We start from the raw sequence: 22,701 nt of genomic DNA, 5'->3' as shown, positions 1-22,701 counted from the left end.
AGGTTTGGGACTACCCATGGCAGAATTTTTGCTTTGCTAACTGCTTGTTTAAAATGCATATTTCACAAGTTGGAATTTTAATGTTTTAATTCATTCATGGAAAGCAGTAGTTCCTGGCAAGGCCAGTGATTTTCTGCCTATCCCTAATTGCCCGTAAGGTTGGTGATGAGCTTTGCCTTGAACCATTGCAGTCCTTCAGGTGATGGTTTTCATATGGCATTATTGAGTGGGGAATTCCAGCACCGGTCGAGTAATGAAGCAACGCAATACATTTCTGAGGCATAATGGAGAATTCATGTTGGTTTCCAAATGTCTGCTGCCCTTGGGTTGCTGTAGCTCCTTTTGTGACATTCGGACCTCCCTAAGTACTTTGTAGCCAATAGGTAAAGTCACTATTGTAATTTGGGAAATCAGAAAGCCAATTTGTTCACTGCAGCCTCCCACAAAAAAGGGTGTGCACAATGTCCAAATCTATTCTGGGGTAGATGGGCACAGCATTGGGAAGAACTCTTTTGACCTTCAGAAACATAGAAAACATACAGCACAATACAGGCCCTTTGGCCCACAAAGCTGTGCCGAACATGTACCTAGGTTTTACCCATAGCCCTCTAGGCTTCATGTAGCCATCCAGGAGTCTCTTAGAAGACCCTATCATTTCCACCTCTGCCACCACCACTGGCAGCCCATTCCATGCACTCACCACTCTCTGTGTTTTAAAAAAAACAAACAAACAAAAAAAAAACTTACCCCTGACATCTCCTCTGTACCTACTGCCAAGCACCTTAAAACTATGCCCCCTCGTGCTAGTCATTTCAGTCCTGGGGAAAAGCTTCTGACTATCCACACAGTCAATGCCTCTCATTATGTTATACACCTCTATCAGGTCACTTCTCATCCTCCGTCGCTCTGAGGAGAAAAGGCCGAGTTCACTCAACCTATTCTCATAAGACATGCTCCCCAATCCAGGCAACATCCTTGTAAATCTCCTCTGCACCCTTTCTGTGGTTTCCACGTCCTTCCTGTAGTGAGGCGACCAGAACTGAGCACAGTACTTCAAGTGGAGTCTGACCATAGCCCAATATGGCTGCAACATTAGCTCTTGGCTCTTAAACTCAATCCCACAATTGATGAAGCCCAATGCACCATATGCCTTCTTAACCAGAGTCAACCTGCTTAGCAGCTTTGAGTGTCATATGGACTCAGACCCAAGATCCCTCTGATCATCCACACTGCCAAGAGTCTTACCACTAATGAATAGTGACTTGAAATATTTTATCTTCATCTAAGAGTGAATTTATGATTTTTGTTTAACATATTCAAAACACAATTCCTCCAGTGGTATAGTACTGTGTCAGGGTAGGTTTTGTGCTCAGATCTTCAGAGTGGGACTTAATCCTGCAACCTTGTCTTTCAACTGCACAGCTGACTGGAAGTAATGCTACACCTTAGGTGGTTCTGTCGATCATTGAGGCCTCTCACATCCAGCATTTTAAAAGTTAGGCTCCTCAGCTCCATCCAAAGCTGTCTATAGTCTTCACATTTCTGTACTCCTCACCTTGCTCCATCTGTATTTTTTTTCTTTTTCATCTCTTTATCTGCATCCATCTATCATTCACATGCTACAGTTTCTCAACTCCACTCATAACCCCTATTTGGCAGTACCTGCTTGTCATCTTGCTCCCCTCCTCAGTCCACCAATTGTCTCAGAATCCTTTCTGGCCGCCTCCTTTTCTGTATGTTGGTCATCCTGATGCAGGGTTTCAACCAGAAATGTTGATGACTTTCCTCCCGCATAATCTGCTGATTTCCTCTAGCATATTGCCTTTAAAATTAGGCCTTCCTCACGGGTTAAATGTTTAGATTAGTAATTAGCTAATATTGGAGAGAATCTGCTTTAGCCAGCTAATGATAGACTTCATTTCAGTTATCTCTCATCGTTGCATGTCCCACATTTGAATCAGGAAGGTTTCAGGTGATCAGTCTGATCACTTTCTGGGAAGTGTATTGTGCTGTTTATCATGCTTTCCTCAATTGGATGTGATTGCCTAATTGGAGGAGGTGACCAGGTGCTGCAATATAGAATTCAGCTCTTTGTTAGGGATGAGTGGTAATGAAACAAGTGGCAAAGGAAGGTTGAAATGTTTAGTTGCACCAAGTGTGAGATGGAGCAATTCTCTACATTGTAATTTGACAATGTAAAATGCGTTTGTGGTTGAGATTGCTGTTTCCCACTAACTACCAACTTGGTCTACCAGAAGTTACAGTGAGAAGAGCAATAGATATATTGAATCAGTAACGAAATTGTGAAAGCAGAAAGTTGCAAGGATTAGCCCTGAATTCAGCCAGTTTTATAACAGCACCTTGCATTTATACATCATGTTGAAACATTGCAGGGTGCAGAAGCACTCTGCCAGATGGTTTGAGATGTGTCTACTTTAATGCAATGAGTATCATAAGCAAGGCGGATGAACTTAGGGCATGGATCAATACTTGGAACTATGATGTTGTGGCCATTAGAGAGACTTGGATGCCTCAGGGGCAAGAATGGCTGCTGAGTGTGACGGGCTTTAGATGTTTCAAAAAAGACAGGGAGGGAGGCAAAAGAGATGGGGATGTGGCATTGCTAATCAGGGATAGTGTCACGGCTGCAGAAAAGGAGGAAGTCATGGAGGGATTATCTACTGAGTTGCTGTGGGTGAAAGTCAGAAACAGGGAGGGGCAATAACTCTGCTGTGTGTTTTTCTTTATAAAAATCTCCAATAGTAACAGAGGCATTGAAGAGCAGATACGGAGGCAGATCATGGAATGGTGCAATAATAATAGGGTTGTTGTGATGGGAGATCTTAACTTTCCTAATATTGACCAGTATTTCCTTAGAGCAAGGGGTTTAGATGGGGTGGAGTTTGTTAGGTGTCTTCAGGAAGGTTTCAGGATGCAATATGCAGATAAGCCAACTAGAGGAGAGGCTGTACTTGATCTGGTATTGGGAAATGAACCTGGTCAGGTGTCAGATCGCTTGGTGGGAGAGCATTTTGGAGGTAGTGATCACAACACTATCTCCTTTACCATGGTGCTGGAGAGAGATAGGAGCAGACACTTTGGGAAAACATTTAATTGGGTAATTGAGATAGGGGGAAATATGCTATTAGGCAGAAACTTGGGAACATAAATTGGGAGCAGATGTTCTCAGGGAAATGCACGGCAGAAATCTGGGAATATTTGCATGGCGTTCTGCATAGGGAAAGAATGGTAGGATAAATGAACCACGGTGTACAAAAGATGTAGCAAATCAAATTGAAAAGAAAAGCTTACCAAAGTTTCAAGAAACTAGATACTGATTCTAGAAAAATTCTGGATACTAGTTCTAGAAAATTACAAGGTTGTCAGGATGGAGATCAAGAATTTAGTTAGGAGAGCTAGAGGGGGCCATGAGAAGACCTTGGCAAGCTGGGTTGAGGAAAACCCCAAGGCATTCTACAAGTATGTGAAGAGCAAGAGGATGAGCTGTGTGAGAATAGGATGAATCAGGAACGACTGAAAACGTATGCATAGAGCTGGAGAAAGCAGCGGAGGTACTTAATCAGTATTCACCAGTGAAAAGAACTTTGACATTTGTGGAGATGACTTACAGCAGACTGAAATGCTCGAGTGTATAGACATTAGGAAAGAGGATGTGCTGGAGCTTTTGAAAGGTAGTAAGTTAGATACCTTGCATGAGGGACCAGACGAGATATACCCCAGTCTACTGAGGGAAGTGAGGGAGGAGATTGCTGAGCCTCTGGCGATGATCTTTGTATCAACAATGGGGACGGGAGAAGTAACAGAGCATTGGAAGGTTGCCAGTATTGTTCCCTTGTTCGAGAAAGGGAGTAGAGATAACCCAGGAAATGATAGACCAGTGAGTCTTACTTCAATGGTGGGCAAGTTGTTGGAGACGATCCTGAGAGGCAGGATTTATGAGCATTTGGAGAGACATAATCTGATTAGGGATCGTCAGCATGGGTTTATCAAGGGGAAGTCATGCCTTACAAACCTGATTGAATTCTTTGAGGAAGTAACAAAACACATAGATGAAGATAGAGCAGTGGATGTAGTGTACATGGATTTCAGTAAGGTATCTGATAAGGTTTCACATGCAAGGCTCTTTCAGAAAGTAAAGAGGCATGGGATCCAAGGAGACCTTGCTTTGTGGATCCAGAATTGGCTTACCCACAGAAGGCAAAGGGTGGTTGTAGATAGTTCTTATTCTTCATGGAAGGCGGTGACCAGTGGTGTTCCGCAGGGATCTGCTCTGGGACCCCTCCTCTTTGTGATTTTTATAAATAACCTGGATAAAGAAGTAGAAGGGTGGGTTAGTAAGTTTGCTGATGACACAAATATTGAGGGTATTGTGGATAGTCTGGAGGGTTGTCAGAGATTATAGCACAACAACAGTAAGATGCAGAACTGGGCTGAGAAGTGGCAGATGGAGTTCAACCCAGATCAGTGTGAAGTGGTTCATTTTGATAGGTCAACTCTGAAGACAGAATATAATAACAGTAAGACTCTTGGCAGTGCGGAGGATCAGTGAGATCTTGGGGTCCATGTCCATAGGACACTCAAAGCTGCTGCGCAGGTTGACAGTGTTGTTAAGAAAGGTATATGGTGTGTTGGCATTCATCAACCACGGGATTGAGTTCAAGAGCTGTGACGTAATGTTAGAGCTATACAAGACCTTGATCAGACTCCACTTGCAGTACTTTGTTCAGTTCTAGTCACCTCACTACAGGAAGGATGTGGATACTATAGAGAGAGTGCAGAGGAGACTTACAAGGATGTTGCCTGGATTGGAGAGCATGCCTTAGGAGAAAAGATTGAGTGAATTCAGCCTTTTCTCCTTGGAGCGACAGAGGAGAGGTGACCTGATAGAGGTGTATAAGATGATGAGAGGCATTGATCGTGTGGATGGCTAGAGGCTTTTTCCCACGGCTGAAATGGCTAACATGGAGGGGGCATACTTTTAAGGTGCTTGGAAGTTAGTGCGAAGGGGATGTCAGAGCTAAGTTTTTCTCACACAGGGTGGCAGGTGTGTGGAATGCACTGCCAGTGACGGTGGTAGAGACGGATACAATAGGGCCTTTTAAGAGACTGTTAGATAGGTACATGAAGCTTAGAAAAATAGAGGGTTCTACGCTAGGGATATTCTAGGCGGTTTCTAGAGTAGGTTACGTAGTTGGCATAAAATTGTCGGCCAAAGGGCCTAATGTGCTGTAGATTTCTGTATTTCTATGTGACTACTGGATGAACAGTTAGAGCTCTGGGCCATTGATCTAGAGTTAAGTTTGTATCCAATCACAGCACATTGCAAATTTAACATCAATTCAATCTATAGTTCTGGAATTGAAGAAGGCCAGCTTCAGTAAAAATTGCCAGACGTTTGTAAAATCCTATCTGATTCACAGTTATCAATGTCCTAAAGAGAATGCAGCCAGCTATTCTCACCAGGTGATTGCAAATGTGATTGCAGACCCAGTAAAGTGGTTGACTGTAATGCTTGGTCACTCAGAGCAGTTAGAGATGGACAATAAACACGGATAGTGCTGGCAATATTTACACCCTGTAAATGAATACATATAAAAATTAAATTATGTTGCATCAAAGGAAGTGATGTAGGAAGGGTTACTGAGTGTTTGGTAGGTTTTGAGTAGGAAAGAGCAAGGGTCTTTTCAAATTGTAAAAGCAGCAGCCCAAGCCAGAATTGGTAAATGTTCTGCTTGCTGTACAATAGCGTGAATTTTTTAAATGTCTGAAAGCATTCTGTAGGTGGCAATGCTGCAGGCATTAGCACTTCAGCTGTCTGCATCATTGAAAAGTGGCAGGTGGGCTGGTGTTCGTGATGCTTGCATGGTATCCCAGCCGCCAGCCTGCTGTGTGGAGGTGGCTTTGATTAAATTCCAGGTACTTCCCTCACTAGAGGGATAATTGCATTTGTTCATGTGGGATGATTTCATATTTGATTTTAAATAAAATCAAAAGTTTTTAAAGTACAGTCTTAAAGTTTGATGGTAAATGGAAATGGTGGTGAATTATGATAAACCTGACATGGTATTAAGCTACTGAAATGTCCAGCTTTGGAGTGTGTCAAACCAACATAGATGAATTTGTAGTGACAGGTGGCCTACTGATGGCCGGAACCAGAGAGAGTCAAGATCTAGGAAGTGAGATCACTCTGTGACACAGTATGGGTTAGTCTTGTATTCCTCAGCATGAAAATGTTTCTCTGAACTTTCTCAGCTTTGTCTCATCAAAGTAGGCTTCTGAAGCAAGAGAATATTTTTCTACTTGATGTATTTCACTCAGTCTATTCATCTCTGCACAATATTAACAGTAAACCTCTGTGAAGGTCCCTGAAGAACTTCGTTTCCATGGCCTCAAATAGGCCCTGTGGGTGGATACAGGACACTGTCAGAGAGCAAGGGAGAAGCCCAATGACTGCCAAGCTGCCATAAAACAATAAATTTTATGTCATATAAAATCGGTGGTGAAAAAGGCAAATGCAATGTTGTCATTCGTTTTGAGAGGACTAGAATATAAAAACAAGGATACAATGATGAGGCCTTTTAAGGTACTGGTGAGGCTTCACTTGGAGCATTGTGAGCAGTTTTGGGCCCCTTACTTAAGAAAGTATGCGTTGACATTGGAGAGGGTTCAAAGGAGGTTCACAAAAATTATTCTGGGAATGAGAGAGTAATCATGAGAGCTTGATGGCTCTGGGCCTGTACTGGCTGGAATTTAGGAGAATTACGGGTGACCTTATTGAAATCTATCGGATGTTGAAATACTTGGATAGAGTGGATGTGGAGAGGATGTTTCCTATAGTGGGGGAGTCTGGTACAAGAGGGCACAACCTCAGAATAGAGGGACGTCCATTTAGAGCTGAATCTGTGGAATTTGTTACCACAGACATCTTTGGGGGCCAGGTCATTGGGTGTATTTAAGGTGGTAGTTGATTCTTGATAATTCAGGGCATGAAAGATTTATGAGGAGAATGCGGTTACAAGAGAAATGGATTAGGCATGATCAAATGGTGGATCACTCGGGCTGAATGGCCTAATTTTTCTCCTATGTCTTATGATCTTGTAAGTTAATGATAATACATCTGATTCTAAGAATCTAAAATCTAATGATTAGCTCTCACACAGTAATGCATAGTTTTACAGAAATTGAGCGCCACATTCCTTTCATCACAACAGTAACCATATTTCAAGGGGCATTCAATTTGCCAAAATGCATATTATGATGTCCTATTATTGTGAAAAGTTCTATTGAAATGCACATCTCACATTACTGTAGAATTTGTTTGTGTCCAGATTCAAGGGTGTCAGGGAGATTTACTCGTCGACTTCATTCCTTCACTGTACTCACTACTCGTCTCCTCATTGTGGCCAGAATTAAGCACTGTGTCCAGAGAAAGAGCAAGTAATTAACGAACTTTTGTGTGTGCCTATTGTTTGCATAGATGTGCCATCCAGCATGGCTTCCGGTTTGTAAATAGTTTTTAATGACATATCATGTGTAGGGGAATCCCTTTTTTGGAAAAAAAATGCTGTCAGATTTTCACTGCAGTAATTGATAACTGCTAACATTTGTCTATGACCAAAAAGGAAAAAAAAAGTGTCAGATGGGAATACCAGAAGAGTCGAGACTTCAATAGTATATTTACTAGGTAAAAGGGCGAATCAGTGTTTGCAATTCCAAATTATATTTTGAGGGAAGCTGACAAGGTAATAGAGATGAAACCAACACGTGTGTTCAGATTCTCGGCATTTGTTGGAAGAATACTTGTTAAGTCAAAAACCTTTAGATACAGTTTGCAATAAATCTTCCAATTGCTATCCATTTCTAAGCTGTTGAAAACTGAGCTTGTCTTTCTCAATATTCGTGTTGTATTGGACCACAAACTTTGCATCCATACCATCACCAACTCTGTCTCAGCTCATGCACTATGGTAAAAATCTATTCCTCTTATCTCTATATTTGACAATTTGAGTACATTCCGTGCCACCTTTGAATCTCTTCTTGATATCAATGAAACATTTGACTGGGGGTATGAAGAAGTCCTGATGATGCTGAAGTCAACGAGCATCAAGGGGAAAACTCTGGCATAAAACAGGGTAGTTGTCACTAACAAACTCAACAAATGCTGGGTTTGTCAGCAATACTCACATCTCAATTAATGGGGTTGGAAAAAAACCTTTAAACTTGATCTCAGCCTGATTTGTACTTAAGAGCATTTCCAATTGACCCATCAGTCTTCACCAGTTTTCTGTTTAGCATGATCTTCCTTTTAATATTCTTCACCTACACTCATGCCATCTGCCCTGTCTGAAATCTACTCCACTTGATGTGATTGGGATTTCCCTGCTCTGCAGTGCCAGCCTGTTAGTTTTCCCTTATTTCCATCAATGACCAAGGCTGTATCCCTCTCCCTGCTCCCCTGCCCCCTCCCTCTCTCTCTCTCCCCCCCACCCTTCTCCTTTCCAGCATCTTTTTGGTCAGGATCTTAGCTGTTTGCACATGCCCCTGATGTAGAATCTAGAGAAACTTTCCTGTTAAAAGTGCTATATATCAGAAATAGTGCTAAAGTGGGGAATTGTGAACTCTGGTTTGTCGGCAGTACCCAAGTGGGCAAGTTCTTTGTAGTCCATCTGGTTGATCATATTCCTGATTCCTTAACATGCAGATGTGACAAATTCTCTCTACCCAGCAATTTATTTTTATGGGCTGAATGTTCATTTACCCGGATGTAAGAGAAATGTGGACTGTTGTTTCTAAGTATGTTCATCTCATTTCCCTGTTTGTGTGGAGGTAATAAGTCTCTGCCAGACTTCCAATCTGCAAAACCATCAATATTTATGAGTTTGCTTTATTTTAAGATTTATTGAAGTTCTTTCATGTGACAGTGTGCATGAATTATTTAATGCCTGCAGCAAGTTAACTGTGTCGACAACTTAACCAAGCTTTTTATTATTGCACCCAAATATTCACTAAAAATTCAATGCCATTGGGCTACAGAAATGTCAATATGTTTAATAGACTTGTTTTAATAAAACTTTATGATATGTAGTTGGAATTAATATAGCATGCAATGAGTTGAATTCAGAAAAAAATCATATTTAATTAGACTGCCTTTATTTGGAGAATATGCATTGATTCTCATGTGTATTTGTAACTAGCTGGAGCTAGAAAAAATTGTGGTACTTGTATAACTTTGCAAAACTGGTAGCTTTCACTGATGTATTTGACTCTTAAACGACTCTTTTATCATCCAAAATTGGCTTTGAAAGGCAATAATGAAATTTCCTGACATTTCTGATTGATTAGGGTGTAGCTTGCTCTCCTAGAGCACCACTGGTTAGGACATGAATTGTCCTCAGAAATCCTTGTTAATATCCTCTGCTGTTTAGCAGATCAACCATCCCCTAAGAGTCAGTTGGTGATTTGGAAAGTGGGATGCGGTATTAATAAATGTCAGAAAGCATTCGAGTGTGGCTTCTAGAATGAAGAGTAAATGGCTATAATCAGACCTGCTAGCTTAGAAACTGAGCATTGTTTATTCTTTATACAAACTCTACGGATGTTTATTCTTTATACAAACTGGCATTTATAGGGAGAGGATTTGAGTACAGGAGCAGGGAGGTACTACTGCAGTTGTACAAGGCCTTGGTGAGACCACACCTGGAGTATTGTGTGCAGTTTTGGTCCCCTAATCTGAGGAAAGACATCCTTGCCATAGAAGGAGTACAAAGAAGGTTCACCAGATTGATTCCTGGGATGGCAGGACTTTCATATGAAGAAAGACTGGATGAACTGGGCTTGTACTTGTTGGAATTTAGAAGATTGAGGGGGGATCTGATTGAAACGTATAAAATCCTAAAGTGATTGGACAGGCTAGATGCAGGAAGATTGTTCCCGATGTTGGGGAAGTCCAGAACAAGGGGTCACAGTTTAAGGATAAAGGGGAAGCCTTTTAGGACTGAGATTAGGAAAAACTTCTTCACGCAGAGCGTGGTGAATCTGTGGAATTCTCTGCCACAGGAAACAGTTGAGGCCAGTTCATTGGCTATATTTAAGAGGGGGTTAGATATGGCCCTTGTGGCTACGGGGATCAGGGGGTATGGAGGGAAGGCTGGGGCGGGGTTCTGAGTTGGATGATCAGCCGTGATCATAATAAATGGCGGTGCAGGCTCGAAGGGCTGAATGGCCTACTCCTGCACCTATTTTTTTCTATGAAGTAGTGAAATGCTCCAGTGCGGTGAGCTTCATGCAAGTGACAGCCCAAAGCAAATCGTTCCAGGTAGACCTGTATGTAATCGTCACAAATAGGGAGAAAGGTGTGGAGTTCCAAGCGAAGGGACAGATGTGTAAGATACCGGTCAGGTGTTTCAGGGAATGTTCAGAAGCAGTTCCTCATTCGACTGGCATTGGAATTCTGGAACTGTCTCTCAGGGGGCTGCAGGTGCTGAGGGTTAATTGGAAAATGGTAAAAGTTAAGATGAGTGAATAGTATAAAGCTGCAAAGAGTTGTACTGTGATTGAATTGAATGACAGAATGGGTTCAAGGAGCTGAGTGGCCTACTGCTGTTCCTATGTTGTGTATTGGGAGCTTGTGATTGTATATAATTTCCAGATATTGGCACTGAATGTTTTTGGATTTGGGTTTGTCAGAAGTTACCAGAATTTTATTTCTTGTTTGGTGTATAAGTTTAGTAGTACAAAGGATTTTTCCTGATCAAATACATGACTTTATAAAGGAAGGCTTGAATTTCCATTGTGTATCACATGATGCCTCTGTCCATAAGCACCTTTCAGTCAATAAATTACCTTGTAGTCTGTGTTGTAGTGTAGGGAATATGGCAGCCATTGCAGGCATAAAAGTTGCCTCATACAGCGGTACCTGTTCTTGTGTCGACATTACCACTGGGACCTAGATGAGAAATCCTGTACACTCACTGAAAGCAATGCTGTGGGGTTTGTATTTCTTAGACAGCTGAATGGGTCTCTGTTTAAAGTATTTCAGTATTCCACTTGGGCTGTCAGTCCAGACTAAATTGTTGGATGAGGGAGTTGAACAAGATGCTTTCTACCTTCTCTGTTAGATCATTGCCATGAAGCTGTGGCTAACTGCCAAGGTTTTGATTGCTTTCTGAGATGTGAGAGACCAAACCCTTCAATTCAAATATATTGGGGTTTTTTCAATAATTGTTCATTGCCAGCGCTTTCCAGATTTCCCCAAATTAGATAAACTTGTTTGTCCCTTGTTTATATTTTCTCTGCACAGTGTGATCTATTGGGAACCTTTGGAAAAAAACCCACTGGAAGTCAGGAAGATTCGTTGGATAGTAGGGAGAGAAACAAATCTGTCCCCAGTCTTCTCGTATCAATTTCTGTGGATATTGAGAGGTTTATTTATGTATTATTTGGGATTCTGTTCACTTTTACTGATGTAAAGCACAGCATTGCTAATATGTTTCAGGAGCAGAGAGGGAATTTTCTTGTCTGTCTTAATTAAAAGTCAGAATTGTCTTCATGTCCTTTATGTTGGCTGGAAGTGCTGACAATGGATTGTATACTGTGTTTTGCTTTGGGGAGAATTAGGGGTTTCTGTTTACTGTGGGATTTTTTGGAAGTCTGAGAAAACAAGCTTCTCTCCTTTCCTGAATCCCACTGTTTGTGGTCTTGTCTCATATTGCATCAACTCCCAATACGAATTGGTGACTGTGGTGCTCGTAAAGTTCCTTACCATTTAAGCCAAGGTATTCAATAAAAATACAATAATCAGTCGTCCTCCACTCGAAAGAGTGAAATGGGGGATTTTTATTTACATTGTGACCCTGTAGCACTACTAGTGCTGTGCATGTCTTTTGTCTATATTTTCAATGTTTTTAATTTGTATTTTCTTCCTTTAGTTAGATAGATTCAAAGAACCCCCTGCTTATGGACCCATGTGTGACTTATTGTGGTCTGACCCACTAGAAGACTTTGGCAATGAAAAGTCTCAGGAACATTTTACTCATAACACAGTCCGAGGCTGTTCTTACTTTTACAGGTAAGGGGATTTATCCTATCACTCTTGGATTAAGTGTCTGCTGCATTTCAAGTTATGGCTGGGGGGTCATGATGTAGAAGTCAAAGCCAGGCTTTCGAGAGTCTAATAGGAATCACTCTTGCACACGCTGTTGTAGAGTCTGGGACTCTGTCGTGAGCAGCAATTGACCCTGGATCAGTTGTTAATTTTAAACCTGATCTTAAGTCTTAATAAAATATATTAAGTATGTAAAGCAGACGGGCAAATGGATTTGGGTCACAGATCAGCTGTGATCTCATTAAATTGTAGAACAGGGCCTCTTGTTTCTGTTGATGAGCCATCCCCAGAACACAAGAAGGTTCCAGTGCCTTTAGGAAAGCATCTTAACCTTGGATGAGTGCAGTATAACTTCACTCAAATGTTCCAGGGCTACAAGGGTTAGATTACAACACTAAGCTTGTGTTTTTATAAAATAGATAAAATATGAGTCATTTAGTTTTTTAAAGGAATTTTGAAAATATTTTTGGGGAAGGTGATTGTACTCCGTGATGGATTGAGTCAAGAACATGGGCGCATCTTAAAGTCAGATCAGGGCTCCAGGAAAGAGGTTGGGAAATACTTGACATCTGATGACAGAAAGGTGGTTTGTCTCTCAGTGCTTCAGTTAATGATTTTAAGTCTGGGATTGATAACTTTTCTTTAACCAGGGCATAGGGGCATTATGGGGGCAATGGGATGGGATATAGATCAGCTGTAATGTCATTAAATGGTGGAACAAGCTTGAGGGCCTCCTCTTGTTCCTCTTAGCTTTTTGCTTGGACCAGATAATTGATTATGCAGTTGAGCTGATGAGGTTGCTAATTGGTCATGGTTGGGACTCCAGTATTGAATTCTTTCTATTATTATTTATTTTGAATTATTTTCCAATTAAAAATTAATACTATTCAATATTGTTGCTTACTTAATGTCAAAATAATTGAAAATTTATTGTGCTGAATTTTTGTTACATGCTTCAGCTCTATGTGTGCTCTAAAGACAACTGACTCTGTCTCTCCTTCTCCTACGCCTGCCTCAGCTCTTCTGTTGTCCCTCCTGGATTAACTGCTATTCCTCAGACATTGGTTAGAAAAAAACCCATTGCTTTCTGTTATCTTTCCTACATATTTCCCATAAATGAAAATCAAGAACCTTGCGGTTGCTTGGAATCTGAATTAAAACTTTCTGGAAAAAGCACTCAGTAGGTCAGGCAGCATCAATGGAAAGAGAAACATCCATTGTTTCAGGATGATGGCCCTTCGGAACTGTGGAAGAGTAAGACAAATTAGTTTTAAGTTGTTGAGACTGTAGAGTAGATGGGATGGGTAGGTCTGAGTGGATATCTTAGTGTGATATCAGGGTTGCTGTGGGAATGAGTTGTAGAGATTCTTTGGTTAATGGGGGCAGTTAGGAGGATGAGATAAGCTTAGCATAAACAGTTGTGAGTTACTGCTGGCAGGTCATATCACAGTTGGATGTCTTACAATAGAAGTAGTCTATTCTCACTCAGATGGTGGTTACCTGAAGTTGTAGAATCTGATATGGAAGGCTGTAGTTTTCCGTGACAGATGAGGTGTTATTCAACTGTAGTGTACTATGTGACAACTTTCTACTCAAGGTATTATATAAATGAGACTTGTATGGAATTCAGATCATTTTATTTTCTGTGAAACTGAAGTATAATGCATAAAGTGCATACGAAATATTTTGAGATATGATTTATTGTACCACTTTGTCATAACTACAGTATGAGAGTCAGTAGAAAGTTGGTGGATGAGGAAGGAATTGGATAGAATTCAAATTGTATGCAGAACCCAGAGGCATTTTAAAACACTGCTGTAATTTGGCTCCTCAGCATAATGACAGCCCACGAGCCTTGTGCAATAATGGATTAAAAAAGGAGATGCATATTTTTGTTTAAAAATTGATTTAAAGCAAGCATTTGAGCAAATGTGCTCGTTGTGAATTAGAGGATGGAATTTGTAATAAAACACATTTAATTTTGGGTGGGTGTTTTTAAAGGGTAGAATGTGGTTCTAACTATAAGAGTAGGTCAAAAGCTGAGTATCTCAAGGCATGACTCAGCTGACACCCCAAAGACTTTCCACTATCTGTAGAGCACAAATCAGGAGCATAATGGAACACTTTACGCCTGTCTGGATTAGTGCTATCCACGAGCACTCAAGTGTAACAGCATTCAACATCAAGCAGCCTGTGTGGTTGTTATTCCATCCACCACTCATGCTTTTCACTATGCAATTGATTATTCTGAATGCTGCATTCTAAAACATCTTTTTACTTACCTAGGTGAAGTTGGAAGTGAACACTACCTCCCACTTCTGTTTCACCAAGCTGAGGATCACTTTTTGACTGTTGCTGGTTCTAAATCCAATTTCCCTAAATGTAAATTGCACCCAATAACCCCTTCAACACACAGACTGCAAATGTTCAGGAAGTTGGTGGTTCATCACCTTGTCAAGCAATGGGAATGGGCGATAAACTCTGGCAGTGCTATACCCTGCAGATGAATATAGAGAGCAGTCAATATGTACAATAATAGGAACAGAAGGCAGCTCTCCTATAATGAGAACAAATGGCTCCTTATGGAATATTAGACTATCAATGGCTACAAAGACAATGAAATAAACCAGGCTATGCTGTTACAATTGTGGGCCACATTGTTGTTGTAATGTCATTATTTGGTATAATTAGTGCCAGTTAGAGAGATGTTACTGCGTAGTTGCGGGCACTTGGTCTACCAACCATTTTCTGTTCGAAGTCCAATTGTTTTTGGCATTACAATGGGAATGTATTTAACATTTTTGAGCCAAATCCATGTAGAAAGAATCACAAAAATGTCAACACCTGACAGGAATGGACTTTATTCCATGAATTACAGCAGAATGAGAAATGTTTAAAATAATGAGGGGTATCGATAGGTGGATGGTAACAATATTTCTCCTCAGGAAGAGACTATCAAAATTAGGTGACATAAACCTGATGCCTTATAAGGGTTCACCCTGTTGAGGATGATGTTCTGACATCAGCCTCCAAGGCAGAGATCACAGGGTTTGCTAGATGATGTGGGGAATTCACACAGGTATAGTATTGTTCTTCCCTTCAAGACTTGAGTAAAAGAATATGAGCTGATGGGAAATTGAAGCATCACTATATTTATGCTGTTAGGTTTTGCCTTGATAGGAAGTAATGGCATGCAAACCCAACTGCAGCTGTTGTGCATTCGATTGTGTCTCTAATTTCACTCAGAATTGTCTTTTGCTGTCATAGGTTGTACCTGGACTTGCAGGATTCTAGATCGCTGATTTTCTATGCCACAGATTTAGCCCTCAGCAGACTGCAGATCTTGTAATTCATCCAGTCTGCTGACTCACTGCAGACCTCTGCCTCCCTTTGCCATACCTTTGCGATCGTTATCCCTGGTATTGGCTCCGCCTATATGCTGGGAGTAGAAATACAGCCAGATGATTGGACTTGCCAAAGTATGAGTTTTGGTTGGTATGGTAGCATTCTTGATTATTGTGTAACAGTGACAGAATATTGGTGCCTCTGGTACTGCAGCTAACATGTTGAACTTGTTTGGTCAGAGACTTTCACGTGTATCAAGGTGCAGAGAAAATCTTGTCTTGCTGTTCTTGCAGATCAGTTGATTGTAACAGTGCATTGGGGTAGTACAAGGTAAAACAATAACAATGCAGGGTAGAATCTTGCAGTGTCAGAGAAAGGGTAGGAGGACACTAAGGTTCAAGGTCAATGAGGTTGGTTATGATGTCAAAAGAGGGGAGAAAAGAGAACATCTGGAGTGGCTGGGGTATTTGATTGTGCTGGCTGCTTTACCGAGACAGCAGGAAGTGTAGGCAGAGTTCATTGAGGGAAGCTGTTTTCTGTGATGTGCTGAGCTGTGTCCACAACTCTGTAGTTTCTTGTGGCGATTGACAGAGCAATTGACAGTACCAAGCCATGATGCATCTGTATAGGATGCTATCTATGCATTGATTTAAAAATCAGTAAGTGTCAAAGGGGACATGCCAAATTTCTTTAGCCTCCTAAGGAAATAGAGATGCTAGTGGGTTTTCTTTGTTTGCTTCTAGGAATTTGAAGCTCTCAACGTTCTTGTCCCCAGCACCATTGATGTCAATAGGTGCACTAACATCCCTCCCCCCTCTTCCAGCTCTTTTATTTTGCTGACATGAGTGAATGAGAAGAAGAACCTGTAGGTGGCGGTGATGCCATGCAACTGCTTGTAAAGGTCACTGGGATATTTTCAGGGACCCTTGACTTCCTGAATACAGAACACTGAGCACTTTCCTTGGCACATGAACAAAGTAGAGTGCTTCCTTGGTGGTATGATCTCAGGATGAGGCTGAAAATGGTTGTAGCCAGTTCAGGCTTGTCTTGAGATGGTCTGTCTTAGTTACTAGGAAGTAAACTAAAGCCTGGACCTGGGCAAGTTTCCCCTGGTCATTGAAATGTGGCTTTAATGTTTCATTTGAAATGGGCTGTGTAGCACAGCAAATAATCTTCTGGAGGATCTCTGCGGGTCAAGCAGTATCAGATGAAGGGTCTCAACTCAAAGAATCGACTATCTATTTCCTTCCACAGATGCTGCCCAACCTGCTGAGTTCCCTCAGCAGATTAGTTTGTTACTCCAGCTTTCATCATCTGCTGTCTCCTGTATTGCAGTCTAGATGATGACTGGGACCTGAAGTCACCATCTCCTGACACCAACGGGAGTGCTGCTCACTGAAACACCACCTAGAATAGGTGGACTGAAACAAGCAGTATCATTTCAAAGTGTGACTAACCATTGGTATTCCTTCCCTTCAGCGTGATCAGTTCTTGCTGTATAATCTCTACTGGTTCAGAAAACCAAAATATTCTTAATAAACAGTTATTTTTACAAAGCACATGGAGGTATTTAAAAAGTTAACATTCTATGCTTCTTTTGGGAGTAATAAATGTTTCAGTAGTTTTGTAACTAAAATGTTTTTTCTTTGTTAATGTGATTCCCAATGAAAATTGAATAACAAGTACTGTCCTATTGTGGAGTCAAAACTGCAGGTTGCAGAAAAGAAACTGTATAACATCTATCAAGAGGACCTGCTCTGGGTGTGAGCTCACAGGGCTGACTGAGCTACATTTACAGTTTGATCTGTAGCTTTATTAACATGACTGATAAATGGCCCAGGCAAGGAAGCTATAATTGGTGAGGAAGTGGCTGCAGGTGGAATTACATTTTCTCTGAAGCTGCAGACTTCAATGTTTTGTAAGCCAGGCACTTTATTATTTTTTTTCAGCTTTTTATATGAGCTGATTTTTCTTTTTCATCTTCAGACCTTCTTTCCTCAGTTCTTTTGGATGAAGCATTAAGCTGAGACCCAAACTGAGTTCACAAGCATCTGCTGAAGATCCCATGGTGTTATATGAAGAGCAGTGAGTTCTCCCTTCTGTCTAATCCCATTTATATCCCTCAGTCAACATCACTGCAAACAGATGTTCTCTGTATCATGTTGCCTGTGGGAGCATCCTATGCTCAGTGGTTACTGAATTTCCTACATCAGATATCTAAATATTTTGATAACAAGCTGAGATCATAACAGATGCTGTACAAATGCAAGACGTTTCTCAATTTTCTTTAGCACAACTTGCCTTGTGCCTCACCCCAGCCCCATTTATCCATTTAATTGTATGTTTTCCTTTCAGTCAGTTTCTTTATTTAGGTGCCATTCAAAGCTGATTGGTGATGCACACAACCATTCTAGTGATGGCGTATAGCTTTTTTGGGAATGTACATACAATTTTGTCAATCTGATTGAATATAAGAAATATAAACTGGAGTGAGCCATTGAGTACTGCCTTTCAATGAGGTAGTGGCTGGATTTTTTTTTGGCAATGTTCCACTTAGTAACATGGTATCCTTTGATTTTCTTAATGTCTGAGAACTAAATCCTAGGCGAATCATGTCAAATCAAGGGCCAGTGGCATGGATAGAGGTTTTATCAAAAGTTGCTCTCTGTTGGACAAACTGTTCAAAAGGTGTTTCAGGGCATTTAGATGTAACACACCATTCCATGACATCATTGATTTAAACTTGCATAGTACACTTATTGTAAGAAGAGCCAGGTGAGCTGTCTCAACGCTTATTGCCCAGTGGCACTGCCTTTTAATGGATGATGAAGTGCTTTGAGAGGTTGGCCATAGCTAGGATCAACTCCTGCCTAAACAAGAAGCTGTACCCGCTGCAATTTGCATATTGCCACAATAGGTTTACAGTGGGTGCATTCTCCACTCGGCCTTGGATCACCTGGACAATAGTAATACCTACGTCAGGATACTATTTATTGACTACAGCTCAGCGTACAACAATGTCATGCCCTCAGTTCTAATAAAAAAAAGCTCCAGAACCTGGGCCTCTGTTTATCCCTCTGCAACTGGATTCTTGACTTCCTTACTGGGAGACCCTGGTCTGTGCGGATCAGAAATAACATTTTGCTAACAATCCACACTGGTGCACCTCAGTGATGAGTACTTAGTGCACTATACTGCTCTGTCTACACCCATGATTGGCTAGGCACAGTTCAAGTGCCATCTATAAATTTTCCAAAGTAACAACTGTTAGCTCAATTTCAGATGGTGACAAAGAGGCATATAGGACTGAGATAGATCAGCTGGTGAGTGGTGTGGCAGCAACAACCTTGCACTCAACATCAAGGAATTGATTATGAACTTTAGGAAGGGGAAGTCAGAGCAAAACATATTAGCCATCATTGAGGGGATCAGAAGTGGAAACGGTGAGCATTTTCAAGTTCCTGGGTGTCAACATCTCTGAGGATCTATCCTGCACCCACATATTGATGCAATTACAAAGAAGGCACAACAGTGGCCGTCTTTCATTAAGAGTTTGAGGGGAATTGGTATGTCACCAAAGACACTTGCAAATTTCTACAGAGGTGCCGTGAAGAGCATTCTAACTGGTTGCATCACCATCTGGTATGGAGGGTCCACCACACAGGATTGGAAAAAGCTGCAGAAAGCCAGCCATGGGCACCCCAGCCTCCCCACTATCCAGAACATCTTCAAAAAGCAATGCCTCAAAGTGGCATCCATCTTTAAGGACCCCCATCACCCTGGACATGCCCAGTTCTCATTGTTACCATCAAGGAGGAGGTACAGGAGCCTGAAGAAATGCATTCGATGTTTCAGGAACAGCTTCTTCCCCTCCACCGTCAGTTTTCTGAATGGACGATGAATCCATGAACACTACCTTAGTATACTTTTTTCTCTCTCTTTTTCCACTATTATTTAATTAGATTTTCTGTTTTCAAAGTTCAAAACTTTGAACTTCGAATTTTTTAAATATACACTTACTGTAATTTATAGTTTTTATTATGTATTGCAATGTACTGCTGACGCAGAACAATAAATTTCACGATATATGCCAGTGATATTAAACCTGATTCTGAGAACTTAAGGTTTGTCATCAGAATCTTCATCAAGCAATACTGAGTCTCAGAGGATATTAGGACAAGTGATTTAAAAAAAAATAAAAGTAGAAGATTTTTCTGAGTTACTTAGTGGCAGAGAGATTTGGGGAGAGGTTTCCTGAGATTAGGTCCATGGCAACTGAAAGCAGAGCTGTAATGCTTACAAGACCAAAATAGGAAGAGTGCAGAGTTCTCCCAGAAGTGACAAAGTTACAGATACTTGCATGGTCTGGGGAGGGGGTGGTGATGGAGAGCAGTAGGAGGAAGATGGTAGATGGTAATTCTGGTGTGATTGCCATGGAGGCCTGTGCTCAGGGGAAGATAGGCAAACAAAGCCTGGTCAGTTCAGATACAGATAACAGAATTAAGTTTATGGTGGACGAAAATATGGGAGATCAGCCAGAAGTGTGTCAGAGTAGTAAGACCCTGAGATGGTTGTGTATATCATACTTGTTTGTTATAGTTCTCTTGGAAACTTGGTAATGGAAAATTGAGAATTCAGATCCGAACACTTAATGGGAGAGCAAAGGTTCATATTGTAAATGAAATTGTGGCTGCTATTCACATCTGTAACTAACTTGGTATGGTCTTTTAAAAATACAAAACAGAATAGAAAAGATAATTACTATCCCAATCTTTGTATTAAAAACTATCCACCCACTTGCTGTACAGTGAAGGGTTTTTGTAGCTCAATGGGTCGATCTTAATAATGGCTGTTCAATAATTGAAGCAGTGCTGCATATAGATAGGAAAAGACAAATGCCTATTCTCTGAGACCGTCAAGTTGGCAGCTCTCCACACGGTGAAACAAAATCCAGGGCTTGTGATTTGCTGAATGCAGAGTGGCTGTGGAAACTAATCATTAATCAAGACCAGGATGCACAAAATGAATTTGAAGCCCAATCTACTATTACACAGACAAAAGAGAATTTTAATTTAATTTGAACTTAATCATATAATTTTAGAATTAGCTGAACACCAACCTTGACTCAGGTGATATTGTGCACCCTTTTGAGACAGTGGTCATGGGTTCAAGTCACACTCTAGTGAACCAAGTCCAAATTAAAACCAGTACAATATCAAAGGTGCGCTGCACTTGTCAAAAGAACAGTGGAGTTGGTGCACTGTCCTGGTGGATAGGGTATGGTGGTTGAGAAGGGTGTGTTGCTCTGGGTAGGGTGTAGTGGGTGGGGCAGATGTGTCACCCTGGTGGGAAGGTGGAGTAGGTGGGGAGGCACCTGTTTGTCTGAGTTTCAACAGTGAGATGAGATGTTACTTGGAAGCTCCAGTTACTCAAATGACTTCATTGGAGAAAGAAAGATTTCAAAGTTCAAAGAAAATTTATTATCAATGTACATACATTACAATATACAACCCTGAGATTTATTTATTTGCGGGTGATCACAGTAAATGCAAGAACCATGATAGAATCAATAAAAGACTACACCCAACGGGATGGATAACAACCAATGTGCAAAAAAAACCTTGTAAGTATAAAAAGAAAGAGAAGAAAAAAGGTCAGTGATGGGGCGAGTGAATTTATCCCCTCTGGTAAAGGAGTCTGATGGTCGAGAGATAATAATTGTTCCTGAGCCTAGTGGTGCAGGTCCTGAGGCTTCTGTACCACCTTCTTGATGGTAGCAGTGTGAAGAGAACATGGACTGGATGGTGAGCATCATTGAAAATGATGCTTTCCTGTGACAGTGTCCCATGTAGGTGTATTCAATGGTGAGGGAAGCTTTACCTATGATGGATTGGGTCATATCCACTACTTTTGGTAGGCTTTTCCATACAAGGGCATTGGTGTTTCCATACCAGGCTATGATGTAACCAGTTAATATACTTTCCACCGCACTTGTATAGATGTTTGTCAGATTTTTCGATGACATGCTGAATCTTCACAAACTTTAAAAAAAAATGAGGTGCTTTTAAAAAAAAGTAGAGGTGCTGCTGTGCTTTCTTCGTAATGGGACTTATGTGCTGGATCCAGGACAGATCCTCTGAATTGATAGGTCAAAAGTATTTAAAGTTGTTGACTCTCTTGACCTCTGATTTCCCTCAATGAGGACTGGCTCATGGACCTCCAGTTTCTTCTTCCTGAAGTCAATAATCTTCTCCTTGGTCTTGCCGACACTAAGTGAGAGGTTGCTACTGTAGCACCACTCAGCCAGATTTTCAATCTCCTGCCTGTGTGCTGATTCATCACTATCTCTAATTCAGCCAACAAGAGTGGTTTTGTTGGCAAACTTAAGTCTGGCATTGGAGATGCACTGGGCCTTACAGTCATAAATATGAAGCAAGTAGAGCACGGGGCTGAGTACATAGCCTTGTGGTGCATCTGTACTGATGGTAATTGTGGAGCAGATGTTGCCAATCCAAACTGACTGAGGTCTGCAAGTGAGGAAATCGAGGAGCCAGTTGTGTAAGGAGGTAATGAGGTCTAGGACTTGATGCTTATTCATTAGTTTTAGTTTATAGATGCAGGAGTAAGAGCCCGTCTTCCTGTGGCATTCCTTTTGCATTCTCCTTTTGTTGCTTCACCCACACATCCGTCTCCTGCATAATTATTTGAGATTGGCAGAATGAACTCGGTCACAGGAGATGTGGGTGAGCAGCTCTACCACTGCACTATTGGTTTGTTCCCTTCTAGCAAATATACGTAAAGGCAGTGAAAATACTTGATAGAGTGGACATGACATAAAGCTGTTTCCAGCTGTGGTAGGGGCCAATACATGTGATTAATTACTTCATTGGCAAGTTCATGAGGCCCCTCATTACTCTGAGTGGTGGGGATATAGACCTGCCAGAGAGAGTGGGCCAAGAAACAGAGGTGGGTAAATATGAGAGAGATGGAGAGGGATGGTAAGATGTTGGTGCCGTGCACAAACACTGGCAAAGCAGAGAGGGGTCAAATAGCCCAGGGTGCAAGTCTAGTTGTTCATTGTGAATGAGTGCTGGGTCAGAAATGATGGCCAATTTCTGAAGTGCTCTGTGGTGTGCACTCTCCTGCACACACGGGGCGGTTATGCGAGTAGGTGTGCAGGAAGTGTACCATGTTATCTGAACAAGAAACAACTGATTGTCCCTCTCTAGTGG

The 22,701-nt window shown here is 41.3% G+C and overlaps 1 protein-coding gene across 4 annotated transcripts in view; it reads left to right on the top strand.

The window, feature by feature from the left end:
- LOC134345770 (protein phosphatase 3 catalytic subunit alpha) overlaps positions 1–22,701 on the top strand; it is a 285,040-nt gene that overhangs the window by 187,365 nt on the left and 74,974 nt on the right. For all 4 annotated transcript variants that reach the window (XM_063046959.1, XM_063046957.1, XM_063046960.1 and 1 more), the window contains exon 6: positions 11,949–12,088. In XM_063046959.1, the coding sequence (XP_062903029.1) occupies positions 11,949–12,088 (140 nt within the window). The remainder of the gene's footprint in view (positions 1–11,948; positions 12,089–22,701) is intronic.

This window comes from Mobula hypostoma, chromosome 4 (assembly GCF_963921235.1).
Source record: "Mobula hypostoma chromosome 4, sMobHyp1.1, whole genome shotgun sequence".
Taxonomy (NCBI): domain Eukaryota; kingdom Metazoa; phylum Chordata; class Chondrichthyes; order Myliobatiformes; family Myliobatidae; genus Mobula; species Mobula hypostoma.
Note: the sequence above shows the minus strand (reverse complement) of the source record. Positions and strands in the feature narration are given on the sequence as shown.